Source organism: Pomacea canaliculata, linkage group LG1, assembly GCF_003073045.1.
Source record: "Pomacea canaliculata isolate SZHN2017 linkage group LG1, ASM307304v1, whole genome shotgun sequence".
NCBI classification, from domain to species: Eukaryota; Metazoa; Mollusca; class Gastropoda; order Architaenioglossa; family Ampullariidae; genus Pomacea; species Pomacea canaliculata.
The window spans coordinates 12,957,818-12,973,131 of NC_037590.1; the positions used below are offsets into that span (position 1 = coordinate 12,957,818).

The 15,314-nt window shown below is 40.6% G+C and overlaps 2 protein-coding genes across 2 annotated transcripts; both read left to right on the top strand.

The window, feature by feature from the left end:
* The first annotated feature begins 1,205 nt into the window (after positions 1-1,205).
* LOC112561257 (FMRFamide receptor-like) lies at positions 1,206-2,023 on the top strand. The gene has a single exon (XM_025233663.1). The coding sequence runs from the start codon at positions 1,206-1,208 to the stop codon at positions 1,869-1,871; it is 666 nt and encodes a 221-aa protein (XP_025089448.1). The 3' UTR covers positions 1,872-2,023.
* Positions 2,024-11,907: 9,884 nt separating this feature from the next.
* LOC112561333 (FMRFamide receptor-like) lies at positions 11,908-12,966 on the top strand. Its single transcript, XM_025233790.1, has one exon. The coding sequence runs from the start codon at positions 11,908-11,910 to the stop codon at positions 12,964-12,966; it is 1,059 nt and encodes a 352-aa protein (XP_025089575.1).
* Positions 12,967-15,314: the final 2,348 nt, after the last annotated feature.

Below are 15,314 nucleotides of genomic sequence, written 5' to 3' on the forward strand. Positions count from 1 at the left end.
TGTCATTTAAATTAGTTTTGAATGGAAGAAATGCAGGTTAGATCAATTACAAGAAGTTTATCAAGTTTGTCTTACATATTTGTGCATTTCGGCTATAAAAATATGGCTTTATTTGAACACAGACTATGGGACAGTGAACTTTGTATTTACTGTTTCAAGTGTTTTCAAATAGTACTTCAAGCTTAACTCCGCCAAACATTTGATACGATTTTACAAATACCGTGGAGCAATAGACGGTTGAATTTCCAAGAAAATTCCATTTTATTTATTCTCCCAACAACGTGTACACATTCCGAGTGATTTTGAGAGACTTCAGCTGCAAATAACAAATAAGTATTTTTTTTTAGTTCAACACGTCTTAACAGCTTGTTATTATATAAATAGAGTGGTACAAGTTTTATAAAATGCGATAGAAAAAGGCAGTTGTATGAAAAGGCAGATCTTATTCTGTTAACTTGAACATGTTCTACGCAAGTATTTTTTGGCAATTTCATGAAGCATACTTGATGGAATATGATGGCTTAGACGACTTAGTCAATCAAGAGTAGCCAAAAGAAGATTTTTGTGATTGGTAACGCTTATTGTATTTGCAGTCGTTTCATAGTTATAGAACGCTTTTAATGTCTGTTAAAGGAACATTGATAGTTTTATTTCGCTATTCAATATCCCTACTGGATACACTTAGGACAATGAGACTGGGAGGAACGTTGACTCTACGACTCATAGCCAAGAGCACGTACGTCATTTGACTCACTGTGCCACATGTAATCTCTCAGAGAAGTAAGTGTATTTGTTATTTTGAAATGGATGTGACCACGTATCTGGCAGCTATGCTCAATGTCTCTGAAAGTCAGCCGATGTCCTCAACGTCCTATCAAGAAATCTTATATCGCACAAATGAAAACTCTTTGGAGGATTACTGGGAATATAGAGTGTCCAACATAATATATGCCACAGTTACACCTGTGTTAACTGGACTGGGCATTGTCGGGAACTGTCTGTCTGTGACTGTGTTACTATGCGGTAAAATGCCGCGTTCGACGACTTTGACCTACATGACTGCTCTGTCCATGTATGATGCTGTAGCAGAATCAATCAGCTTCATCTTTTTGACTTGGGGAATACAGGATGGCAGGACTCTGTATTCAAGATTCGCTTGTGGAACGCTTTTTTTCTTATTCTTTTTGTCTATTCATTCAAGCGTGATGGTGACTGTGGCCATGACGACTGAAAGGTATCTGATGATAAAATATGCTCTCAAAGCAAGTTACCTGTTCACCATCAGGCGAGCCCGCATGGCGGTTGGGACAGTGACTGTTGTAGCGTTGTTTGTCAACATACACAACTGTTTTACCAGAGGCTCTTCGTGGAATGACGCCCTCAAGACAAATGTGTGTAGTCCATTGGGGGAAGCGGGTGAACTGTTTCTCCATTTGATCTGGCCATGGGTGGATGCAAGCGTATATTGTTATATCCCCTTTTTCGCTCTTCTTGTTTTGAATATCCTTATTATAACTAATATTAATCAATCAAGCGAATTGTTTCTCAGGCTCAGTATGTCTCACAGCAGGAGATTAATTGAAAACCGCCAGATAACTCTCATGTTGTTGTTCGTGACTCTAGCTTTTCTTCTACTAGTTGGCCCAGTGGGGGTTATTTTAGCAGTGGAACAAAATCTTCTGGCGACAGGCAGCGCTCTTGTGAAGGCCAGGCACAGCTTTGTTCGAGTTATATTTAACTGCTTGACCTACACTAACCACGCCGTTAATTTTCTGCTGTATTGCATCAGCGGAAGAAGATTCCGTAAAGAGGTACTGAGGCTATTTTGTCGAGTTCACCCTACACAAAAAACAACGTACAACATAAAGTAAGAATAATAATTATCATCAACTGAATTTATAAAGCTTATTTTCTCTTGAAATATGTAAATGTAACACGAGTATTCACTTACTCGGACATGTAGTCCTCTCCCTAACATTTCTTCCGGCCAATCGAATAGAAGGAAGCGGATGGTTTATTTGTTAGAGCAGGTTTGCTTTAGATCTGTATTCCTATCACTTTATTTTAAAATTCTTTCCCCCGATGCTGTGTGTTCACCTAAGGTTTACATATCTTCCTCTCTGAAAACAAGACATTTTGTTGGTTTGACTCCTGAACTAATAAAGTGGATTATCGACTAATTTTTATTGATAGAAATTCGACGTCCTTCCGCAATGTTTTGTGCCATTCATACTTCATGTTCTTTATCATTTTTCTTATATTCGTTTGAAAGGGATTGCATAAAATTTTATTTCTCTTTTGCACACGTATAAATACTTGCAAGATCTAAACGACAAATCGAACATTTACGGTAATTCTTATAAATGTAAAAGAAAGTGGTGCACCAAACATTGATGTGTCCTACTCCATATGGGTAAAAATGTAAAGCATTTCCGATGTCGTTGTTTTTGTTTGTAATGCTGAAGTATTTAATGCTCGGTGTCCAAAGTGGCGATTGGCCAGCTGCAGAATTCTTTATAAGGAAATGAAATACTAGAAGCACAACACATATTAAATGTAATAGAGATGGAACACTCACAAAAATGTTTGGTTTTTATTCTGGATTTATGCTACGACAGAAAGGAAAAGAAAGAAAGAAAGAAGAGAACGATTGAAGGAGGAAAACTGGCCAAGAAAGAAAGATGAGAGGAAGAAAGGAATGAACAAATGAAGGCTACCTAATAACTTCTTTTCTTTATATTCAGTAAATTCCACATTCAATTCCCTATCAGGACATATGACACCTCACTGACACTGACTTGGTCATTCTTGATCTGGCATGGCGACGGTCTTTGAGCACAGCCAAATCCTGCAGGTAGTAGGTCCCAGTTCTTCTTAATGGAAGGGGCGTCCTCCTAGCTGTATATTTACAATGTGATAGAAGTATCCCGCTAAATTCCAACGCTAGCTGATGTATTCTAACATTTCATAATAGGACAATTATAGAAATAAGTATTGACTAAGAGAGACAGCTCCGTGTAATGCCAGGTACGCACACTATTCCCAGTGCTGTTTAAAATCTTCCTGGAGAAAATCATGCATGATACACTCCAAGACCATCCCATATTCGTTTTAATAGTGGGATAACTTTCAGAGACCTCCACTTTGCTGACGATATTTATTCCATGGTTACTAGCAGCAGCGAGATACGGATCCTCACATACAAACTCTCTGACAGTTCAAATGCGTATGAGATTGAGCACGAAGAAAAAGGTCATGGTAAACACCATCGAATCTAACAAATCAGATATCAGCGTGTGCGGACGTTTTGCCGACGGACGTTTCGCCGCTGGACGTTTCGGAGTCGGACGTTTTGCCGACTGGCTTTTCGCCGCCGGACGTTTCGCCGCATTATGTCAGAGAGAGAGAGAGAGAGCTTACTTACTTCTCAAAGAATGAAAGTAACTACTAGATTACACAATAATTCTTTATTTCAAACAAATTTTACACACAGACTTCAACAGAAGTTCACTTTGATTGTCACAGATTATGCGCAACAGCTTTGAGAAAAAAAAACTTTGATACAATGGCGAGAGAAAATGTGTGAGCTAACGGTTCACATGAGGAGGGATAGTGAGAGAGAGTTCACTGATACATTGATACAATGGCGAGAGAAATGTGTGAGCTAAGGGGCGTCACACACTTGACTTCGGCTAAAGGTCCCGCGTGAAATGCCGAAATGAAGTGCCCCGCGCCGAAACGTCCGGCGGCGAAAAGCCAGTCGGCAAAACGTCCGACTCCGAAACGTCCAGCGGCGAAACGTCCAGTCAACAAAACGTCCGGTTCCGAAACGTCCGGCGATGAAACGTCCGTGTACCGATATCAGAATGAAGGATGAGCAACTGGATCAGGTGTAGCACTTAAAATACCTGTTCATGACCCTTTCCACAAACGGTAGCTCTGCTGAGGACGTATATCAAAGATCACAGCAGCGACAGCGGCGATGACCAGTCCATGAACTTTAGGAGAGCAGGGGCGTCAGCATCCGCACCATACTTAGACTCTACAAGCCTCTCGTGGTGTCAGTCATGCAATTTGAGATGTGGACATTGTTCACGAAATTAGAGCAGCATCATGTCTTCCCTACGACTGGCACCTCAAATGCCATTAACGGGATAACACAAAAGAAAGGATGACAGTTGTTCTCAATCCTCAAGAGAGAGGGAAGAGGCACTTCTATCAGACTGAGTTGATGAGTTAGATGGATTGGCCGATGAATAACACTGGAATAATGTCCGTGCTATAAAGTCTCTGCCACCTTGATCTAAGTGTACTGTCGAAAAACACAAACATTGTTTTACAAGCAAACATTCCTGTTTCCTGTTATTTGACAGATCAATTATTTGCTAACAGGACCTAAGTGACAGCGGCAATGTCATTAGAGAAACGGCACTGCAAGCTAATATTTAAAACATCTATCTAAATGTGGAATGCTTAAGTTTATTTGTTGTCTAATGTAGTTTCGAATGGAAGAAATTCATGGTAGATCAAATACAAACTGTTTAACAGGTTTGTCTTACCTATTTGTGCATTTCGGCTATAAAAATATGGCTTTATTTGAACACAGAATATGGAACAGTGAACTTTGTATTTACTATTTCAAGTGTTTTCAAACAGTACTTCAAGCTTAACTCCAACGAACATTTGCTAAGATTTTATAAATATCGTGGATAAATAGACGGCTGATTTTCCAAGATAATTCCATTTTATTTATTCTCCCAACGACGTGTACACATTCCGAGTGATTTTAAGAGACTTCACGTAGTCCATAAGGAGTAGCAAAACTAAGATTTTTGCGAGTTTGCAACGCTTATTGTATTTGCAGTCATTTTGTAGTTATACAACGCTATTTATGTCTCGTAAAGGAACATTGACAGTTTTATTTCGCTAGTCAATATGCCTACTGGATACACTTAGGACAATGAGACTGGGAGGAGCTTTGACGCCCATAGCCAAGACTACGTAAGTCACTTGACTCACTGTGCCATATGTAATCTCTCGGCGAAGTAAGTGTATTTGTTATTTTAAAATGGATGTGACCACGTATCTGGAAGCTATGCTCAATGTCTCTGAAAGTCAGCCGACGACCTCAACGTCCATTCAAGAATTCTTTAATAGCACCAATGAAAGCTCTTTGGAGGATTACTGGGAATATAGAGTGTCCATCATAATAACTGCCACAGTTATACCTGTGTTAACTGGACTGGGCATTGTCGGGAACTGTCTGTCTGTGACTGTGTTATTCTGCGGTAAAATGCCTCGTTCCACGACTTTGACCTACATGACTGCTCTGTCCATCTATGATGCTGTAGCAGAATCAGTGAGCTTCATCATTTTCACATGGGGAATGCAAGATGGCAGGACTCTGTATTCACGATTCACTTGTGCAACGCTTTTTTTCGTGTTCTTTTTGTCTATTCATTCAAGCGTGATGGTGACTGTGGCCATGACGACTGAAAGGTATCTGATGATAAAATATGCTCTCAAAGCAAGTTACCTGTTCACCATCAGGCGAGCCCGCATGGCCGTGGGGACAGTGACTGTTGTAGCGTTGTTTGTCAACATACACAACTGTTTCACCAGAGGCTATTCGTGGAATGACGCCCTCAAGAAAAATGTGTGTGGTGCAGTGGATGAAGCGGGGGAACTGTTTCTCCATTTGATCTGGCCATGGGTGGATGCAAGCCTCTATTGTTATATCCCCTTTTTTGTGCTCTTCTTGTTTTGAATATCCTTATTATAACCAATATCACTCAATCAAACGAACTATTTCTGAGGCTTAGTATGTCCCACAGCAGAAGATTAATTGAAAACCGCCAGATAACTCTCATGTTGTTGTTCGTGACTTTAGCTTTTCTTGCACTAGTTGGCCCAATGGGGGTTATTTTAGCAGTGGAACAAAATCTTCTGGCGACAGGCAGCGCTCTTGTGAAGGCCAGGCACAGCTTAGTTCGAGGTATATTTAGCTGCTTGACCTACACTAACCACGCCGTTAATTTTCTGTTGTATTGCATCAGCGGAAGAAGATTCCGTAAAGAGGTACTGAGGCTATTTTGTCGAGTCCAACCGACACAAAAAACAACGTACAATATATAGTAAGAATAATAATTATCATCAACTGAATTTATAAAGGTAATTTTTTCTTGAAATATGTAAATGTAACACATGTATTTACGTACTTGGACACTTAGTCCACTGCCTAACATTTCTTCCGGCCAATTGGATAGAAGAAAGCAAAAGGCTTCTGGTTAGAGCAAGGGTGTCCCCACACGAAGACGTGTTCGATGCCCGTGTGACGTGGCCAATGTTCCTCGGACGTCCGAGGTGTTGAGTGTAGGCACATGATCCATGGAGGGTTGGGGAGAGAGATAGAGAATAAGAGAGAGAGAGTGGGGAGAAAAAGAAAGGAGACAGACTGCACACAAAATTGACCCCGAAGTAAGTAAAGACTTTACAACCGAAAGGTCACTGACTGCTTTTGCCTTACACACAGGTATAAATACATACCAGCGACAGAGCACTCAAAAGTGACTCGGCTTAAGTCTGACCGACTGATATGGCTGTAAATGCCATCATTAGCCTAGAATTAGTGTAAAAAGGTCGCGGAAGAAAACCCAGAATTACGATCAGTCGAACACTCTAAAGTTGAATTTTCACAAGCATTATTAACCAGCGGCATCATCAAATGGTCACTTATACATAGATGAGTTGTTGTTGGGGTAGATTGCACGGTGCATAATAGACAGAGACAAAAATTGTTTGCTTCCAAAATTGCAGTTGGAAATTTTCGTACATTTTTTCCTATTCGGGAAAAACAATTAAGCCTAGAGTCAACGCAATGACTTAAGATTAGTAATAATTACGACACTAGTCGTAGCTGGGACCAGCTGATGGTGACCGGCCCAATGTCGCCCTCCTGGTGAATAGAGTGACTGGAAGGGTGATTGTGTCACCAGAGCCACTGGGTGCGTGTAGCAAATATCTGTCTTCGTTCTACACTATCTTGGGTTTCCCACAGTTACCATAGTTTCATCGGCTTTATTGTCAAACTATAATTTAGTGCTTTCTTTGAAAATGATGTGCTGTTCGTTATGATAATGGTAATGCGTCTGTTTTCTTGTTTGAAATGTGTTTTCAGATGTCAGCTGATTATCATTACACTGTACAGCAACATCGTAGTCATCAGCTTTTACACTGTTCATAATGAGCAGGTTAGAAGACATATTTCTCCTTTTGTGGTTGTCTGCCTTACTACGACATCGTATGTTACAAATATTGCTAGAATTTTAGAAGTCTTTGAGACTAATTATAGTTTTATTGCTTTTTATAAATCTGTTACCATGTTGTATGTTCATTATTATCACGCAGTGTTTGAAACTACTGTCTGTGCCAACACTTCATTTCTGTAAGCCCGCAGGTCAGGGGTTATAGGGGAATTACTTCAAAGGGTGCAGTGGTGGAGAAAGATGCTCGTCTTTGGGGTGGGGGACAATCATCATGCTGACAGTGAACTACGTTCACATTCTTGTCTCCTCAGTATTTTGTTCCTAAGCCACTGCTGTGAAGCGAAGAATGAAAAAGCTTGCTCTAGATCAGAGTTCTTAGCTCTTTGTTTGATGATGCTTTCCGCCGATATTTTGTCACAAACTCTTCATCTAAGGTTAATATATTTTCCTCTCCGAAAACATGAAGCGGATTATCGACTAATTTTTATTGATAGAAATTTGACGTCCTTCCGCAGTGTTTTGTGCCATTCATACTTCATATTCTTTATCATTTTTCTTGTATTAGTTTGAAAAGGATTGCATAAAAGTTTATGTCTCTTTTGCACACGTTTGAATACTTTCAAGATCAAAACGACAAATCGAGGATTTACGGTAATTCTTATAAATGTAAAAGAAAGTGGTAAGCCAAACATTGGTACCTCCTACTCCATTTGGATAAATGTAAAGCAGTTCCGGTGTCGATGTTTATTGTTTGTAAAGCTGAAGTATTTAATACTCGGTGTCCAAAGTGGCGAATGGCCAGCTGTAGAATTCTTTATAAGGAAATCAAATGCTATATGCACAACACATATTAAATGTAATAGAGATGGAACACTCGCTAATTTTTGGTTTTTATTCTGGATTTATGGGACTACAGAAAGGAAAAGAAAGAAAGGAAAAAGAGAATGATTGAAGGAAAAAAATGGCCAAGAAAGAATGATTGGAGGAAGAAAGGAATGAACAAATGAAGGCTAATTAATAATTGCTTTTCGTTATATTCAGTAAATTCTACATTTTAATTCCCTATCAGGACTATGGCAACTCACTGACACTGACTTGGTCATTCTTGTTCTCACATGGCGACGGTCTTCGAGCACAGCCAGATCCTGCAGGTCGAAGGTCCCAGTCCTTGTCAATGAAAGGGGCTTCCTCCCACAGTCCGACCTCGAGAAGTAGAACTCAAAGGGACCCGAAAAAAAAATCGAATTACGGAGTTTTCGAGTTAGGGAAAATGGCGTAATAGGTCATGTATTTGACAGGGAACTAACAATTAATTCGATATAGGGAGGTTTTCGACTTCGGGAAGGTCGACTTATCGAGGTCCCGTGTGCGGACGTTTTGCCGACGGACGTTTCACCGCCGGACGTTTCGGAGCCGGACGTTTTGTCGACTGGACGTTTCGCCGCTGGACGTTTCGGAGTCGGACGTTTTGCCGACCGGCGTTTCACCGCCGGACGTTTCGCCGCATTATGTCAGAGAGAGAGAGAGAGCTTACTTACTTCTCAAAGAATGAAAGTAACTACTAGATTACACAATAATTCTTTATTTCAAACAAATTTTACACCCAGACTTCACAGACAGTTCACTTTGATTGTCACAGATTATGCGCAACAGCTTTGAGAAAAAACATTGATACAATGGCGAGAGAAATGTGTGAGCTAACGGTTCACATGAGGAGGGATAGTGAGAGAGAGTACACTGATACATTGATACAATGGCGAGAGAAATGTGTGAGCTAAGGGGCGTCACACACTTGACTTCGGCTAAAGGTCCCGCGTGAAATGCCGAAATAAAGTGTCCCGCGCCGAAACGTCCGTCGGAGAAAAGTCCGTGTACCCGAGGTCCGACTGTAGTTGTATATTTACAATGTCAAAGAAGTATTCCGATAAAATCCCACGTTAGCCGACGTATTCTAACATTTCAGGAATATGACAATTAAGGAAGTAAGTATTGACTAAGAGAGACAGCTCCGACAGAAAATAAGTGCTTGACACCGTGTGCGGACGTTTTGCCGACGGACGTTTCACCGCCGGACGTTTCGGAGCCGGACGTTTTGTCGACTGGACGTTTCGCCGCTGGACGTTTCGGAGTCGGACGTTTTGCCGACCGGCGTTTCGCCGACGGACGTTTCGCCGCATTATGTCAGAGAGAGAGAGCTTACTTACTTCTCAAAGAATGAAAGTAACTACTAGATTACACAATAATTCTTTATTTCAAACATATTTTTAAACACAGACTTCACAGACAGTTCACTTTGATTGTCACAGATTATGCGCAACAGCTTTGAGAAAAAACATTGATACAATGGCTAGAGAAATGTGTAAGCTAACGGTTCACATGAGGAGGGATAGTGAGAGAGAGTACACTGATACATTGATACAATGGCGAGAGAAATGTGTGAGCTAAGGGGCGTCACACACTTGACTTCGGCTAAAGGTCCCACGTGAAATGCCGAAATGAAGTGTCCTGCGCCGAAACGTCCGGCGGTGAAACGCCGGTCGGCAAAACGTCCGACTCCGAAACGTCCGGTGGCGAAACGTCCGATCGGCAAAACGTCCGGCTCCGAAACGTCCGGCGGCGAAACGTCCGTCGGCGAAAAGTCCGTGTACCCTTGACACGGCATCGGGGCGAAAGCTTCCTACGACCGAAATACCGGCCAATACTTAACCCTCGGTCCCAGGTAATTGTCCCGTGTCTGCTGTCAGACACACAGGATCCGCTGAAGAATAGGTCAGATTCAGGAGCACTAATGAGCAGATGTGTCGAATCCTTCGGCAAGGTAATATTTCTGTACTTAATTTTATTAACTTTACGAAGGCGTTCGACAGAGTATTTCACGAGGGGCTATGGAACAGACTGTGCTCATTCAGTTTGGAGGAAGGTCTGATATGCACGACTACACGAGTTCGGTATTCTTCAACAACCAAGTGAGAAAGCTCTCTCCCGCGATGGTGGGTGTACTGCCAGCGCTTTTTAACATCTACCTGGATAAAATCATGCGGGATACACTCCAAGACCATCCCGTCTTCGTGCTGATCAGGGGAATTCTACTCAGTGACCTTTGCTTTTCTGACGATATTCATTCCATGGTGGCTAGCAACAGCGAGTTACAGACCTTCACATGTGGACCTTGCTCACGAAATTAGAGCAGCGTTTGAAAAGAATGCTTTAGATTTTCTACAAGGAGCAAAAACGAATGAACTTCATATGCAGCTTAGTCACCTGTCTAGTAGGTCCACAGGAGTATCTGCTTGCTACCGTCACTAGTGAAGTGTTTCAGTCACGTCGTCCGACATGATGCCTTGACGAAGTCGGTCCTCCAAGGTTGCGATGAACGCGGTCGGCGTTGTGGTAAACAGAAGACTAGAGGTTGGCTAGTGGACCTTCTTCTCACTGGTGGGGAAGACCTGCTCTGTTTGTTTACCTCATCTCTGCTACGGTCCTTCTTGTCTTCCCTACGACTGGTACTTCAAGTGCCAGTAACGGGATGATATGAAAGAAAGGATGACAGTTGCTTTCAATCCCCAAGAGAGAGGGAAGGGACACGTGTATCTCAGACTCAGTTGATGAGTTACACGGGCTGGCAGATGAATAATAGTAAAACAATGTCCGTGCTATAAAGTCTCTGCCACGTTGCTCTAAGTGTGCTGTCAAAAAACACAAAAATGTTTTCCGAGAAAACATTCCTGTTTTCTCTTATTTGACAGATCAATTATTTAATAACAAGACCGAAAAGACACCGGCTTTGTCATTTTAGAAATGGAGCTGAAAGCTAATATTTGAGACATCTATAAAGTGTGGAATGCTTAAGTTTATTTGTCATTTAAAGTAGTTTTGAATGGAAGGAATGCATGGTAGATCAACTACAAGAAGTTTAACAGGCTTCTCTTACATATTTGTGCATTTTCGGCTATAAAAATATGGCTTTATTTGAACACAGAATATGGAACAGTGAACTATATATCGACTGTTTCAAGTGTTTTCAAATAGTATTTCAACTCCGACAAACATTTGATAAGATTTTACAAATTTCTTGGATAAATAGATGGTTGATTTTCCAGGATAATTCCATTTTATTTATTCTCCCAACAATGTGTACACATTCCGAGTGATTTTGAGAAACGTCAGCTGCAAATAACAAATAAGTATTTTGTAGTTCAAAAAGCCTTAAAAGCTTGTTATCATACATAGAGTGGTACACATTTTATAAAATGTGATAGTAGAAGGCAGTTGTATGTCAGATCTGATCCTGTTAACTGGAAGAACATGTTCTACGCAAGTATTCTTTGCCAATTTGATGAAATATACTCGATTGTATTTGATGGCTTAGACGACTTAGTCCATCAAAAGTATCCAAAAGAAGATTTTTCTGAGTTTGCAACGCTTATTGTATTTGCAGTCGTTTTATAGTTCTACAACGTTTTAAATGTCTGTTAAAGGAACATTGACAGTTTTATTTCGCTATTCAATATCCCCACTGGATACAATTAGGACAATGAGACTGGGAGAAACGTTGACCCTCATAGCCAAGACCACGTACGCCATTTGACTCTCGGTGCCACATGTAATCTCTCAGAGAAGTAAGTGTATTTGTTATTTTGAAATGGATGTGACCACGTATCTGGCAGCTATGCTCAATGTCTCTGAAAATCAGATGATGTCCTATCAAGAAATCTTATATCACACAAATGAAAACTCTTTGGAGGATTACTGGGAATATAGAGTGTCCAACATAATAGCTGCCACAGTTACACCTGTGTTAACTGGACTGGGTATTGTCGGCAACTGTCTGTCTGTGACTGTGTTATTCTGCGGTAAAATGCCGCGTTCCACGACTTTGACCTACATGACTGCTCTGTCCATGTATGATGCTCTAGCAGAATCAATCAACTTCATCATGTTCACATGGGGAGTACAAGATGGCAGGACTCTGTATTCCAGATTCACTTGTGCAACGCTTTTCTTCTTTTTCTTTTTGTCTGTTCATTCAAGCGTGATGGTGACTGTGGCCATGACGACTGAAAGGTATCTGATGATAAAATATCCTCTCAAAGCAAGCTACCTGTTTACCATCAGGCGAGCCCGCATGGCCGTGGGGACAGTGACTGTTGTAGCGTTGTTTGTCAACATACACAACTGTTTTACCAGAGGCTCTTCGTGGAATGACGCCCTCAAGACAAATGTGTGTAGTGCAGTGGGGGAAGCGGGTGAACTATTTCTCCATTTGATCTGGCCATGGGTAGATGCAAGCGTATATTGTTATATCCCCTTTTTTGCTCTTCTTATTTTGAATATCCTTATTATAAGCAATGTTAATCAATCAAGCGAACTTTCTTTAAGGCTCAGTATGTCTCACAGTAGAAGATTAATAGAAAACCGCCAGATAACTCTCATGTTGTTGTTCGTGACTCTCGCTTTTCTTGCACTAGTTGGCCCAATGGGAGTTATTTTAGCAGTGGAACAAAATCTTCTGGCGACAGGCAGCGCTCTTGTGAAGGCCAGGCACAGCTTAGTTCGAGTTATATTTAACTGTTTGACCTACACTAACCACGCCGTTAATTTTCTGTTGTATTGCATCAGCGGAAGAAGATTCCGTAAAGAGGTACTGAGGCTATTTTGTCGAGTCCACCCTACTCCAAAACTAGTATACAACATAAAGTAAGAATAATAATTATCATCAACTGAATTTATAAAGCTTATTTTCTCTTTAAATATGTAAATGTAACATGAGTATTTACTTACTTGGAGACCGAGTCCTCTCCCTAACATTTCTTCCGGCCAATCGGAGAGAAGGAAGCGAATGCAAGGGTGTCCCCACCCGAAGACGTATATTTTATTCGGTTCGATGCCCGTTTGACGTAGCCAGTGTTCCTCGGATGTCTGAGGTGGGGAGTATAGGCACATGATCCATAGAGATAGAAAGGGAGGGGGAAGGAGAAAGGAGGCAGACACGGTTACACCGGACACAAAATTGACCCCGAGATAAGTGAAGACTTTACAACCGAATGGTCTGGGGACTACTATTACCTTACGCACAGAGCAGTCAAAAGTGACTCAGCTTCAGTCTGGAAGGACTGATAAAGCTGTAAGTGCCATCATTAGCCTAGAATTAGTGTTCAGTCAAACACTCTAAGCATTATTAACCAGCGGCATCATCAAATAGTCACTTATACATAGATGAGTTGGTGTTGGGGTAGATTGCACGGTGCATAATAGACAGAGACAAAAATTGTTTACAATCAAAAGTCCAGTTGGAAATTTTTTCCTACTCAGGAAAAAAAGTTTCCGCAATCGAGCCAACGACTTAGAACTAGTTACACTAACGACACTCATCGTGGCTGGGACCAGCTGATGGTGACCGACCCAATGTCGCCCTCCTGGTGAGTAGAGTGACTGGTGACTGGAAGGGTGATTGTGTCACCAGAGCCACTGGGTGCGTGTAGCAAATATCTAGCTTCGATCTGCACTATCTTGTGTATCCCACAGTTACCATAGTTTGATCGGCTTTATTGTCAAACTATAATTTAATTTATTTAAAAAAGAGGTGCAGTTCGTTATCATAATGCGTCTGTATTTTTGTTTGATAAGTGTTGTCAGATGGCAGCAGTTTATCATCGTGACATTATACTGTACAGCAACGTCGAAGTCATCAGCTTTTACACTGTTCATAATTGAGCTACGTGTATTCTGATAAGTTACATTGATTCCATTTTAAGATCATTTAGGTTTGTTCTTCTATAGACAAAAAGTAAATCACATTTTAACATTTTAACACGGGACGTTATGAGCAGTGACTTAAACATGTAGACGACTAAAGTTACTGCACAAGCTTACAACGACCATAATGAGTACATTGAAAGCAATACAATATAACTTATTAAAGTTAATTAAGTGATTGGTTAAAATTTGTAATATTATTAACGGAATAAAGGTGTCGAGAAACTTCTCTGTGACTTTGCGTCGAATTTCTTCATCTTGTCCGACGCTCCCAAGAAGAAAGTTCAATGAATCTGATTGTTGCACGTGAGTAAGTAATAATGATAGATGTAACGGTCCTGTTGCGAAAAAAAGTTCGGGAAACAAATGCTGATACCCATACAAGAAAATTTAGTGTCCATCAATAAAGGTCTCTTGCATGTGGATGATGTAAGGGTAAAACTTAATGTATGTAATGGATGAGATGGTCGTAAAAAAAGGACCAACAACAACTGTCTTTTTACGACTTCTGTTACTTTAAGAAGAATATAATAATGATAAAGAAATTGAGGTGATATGAGACATCAAAAAACGTGAAAATTGCATCGGTTTATTATTTACATAAGCACACACATATTCTGATGACATGAATAGTTATAATTTTTATTATAAATTATTATTAACTTGTAAAGAGCGTTTATAGATTAGACCACTTTGTTACGACCGTAGCGGTAACTTGGCTCGTTTAAAGATCTGAAAATCTGCGGTGTCACACTTTCCTGTACAAAGTCACTTCAGTCATCCGTTGAACAAAAGATAGAACACGTATACAGCGGCTCACACTGTAATATTTCTCAGTATTATTTCAATGTTCAACAACTCAACGTTATAACCACATAATCAGCGGACTGCCACACAGGCTACTCGCATCCTCTTACTTCCAACTCACACAGAGTGCTACTAACAACTCACACAGAGTACTACTAACAACTCAGAAAAATCGAATAACGACCACCTAGGTCTACCCCAGCTTTTATAGATCCCTTCAAAAATGCTAAAAATGCAAAATAAAAAAAAAAATATTAAAAAATTAAGACGCAGTACGCCCTGGCCTTGACATCGCCACTTCCTGCCAAGGCCCCGTCAAACTAAAAATACTCAATTTCGTAACATACCCTCCCACTTCAAGAAGAAACTCCGCAGGACTTTCTTCTACAAACATACGAAATGAAACAAACATTTTAAGGTATCATCCATCTTCTCAACTAAAAACCAAATTAAAGCATGATCTCTCCTCACATCAAAACTAACCAG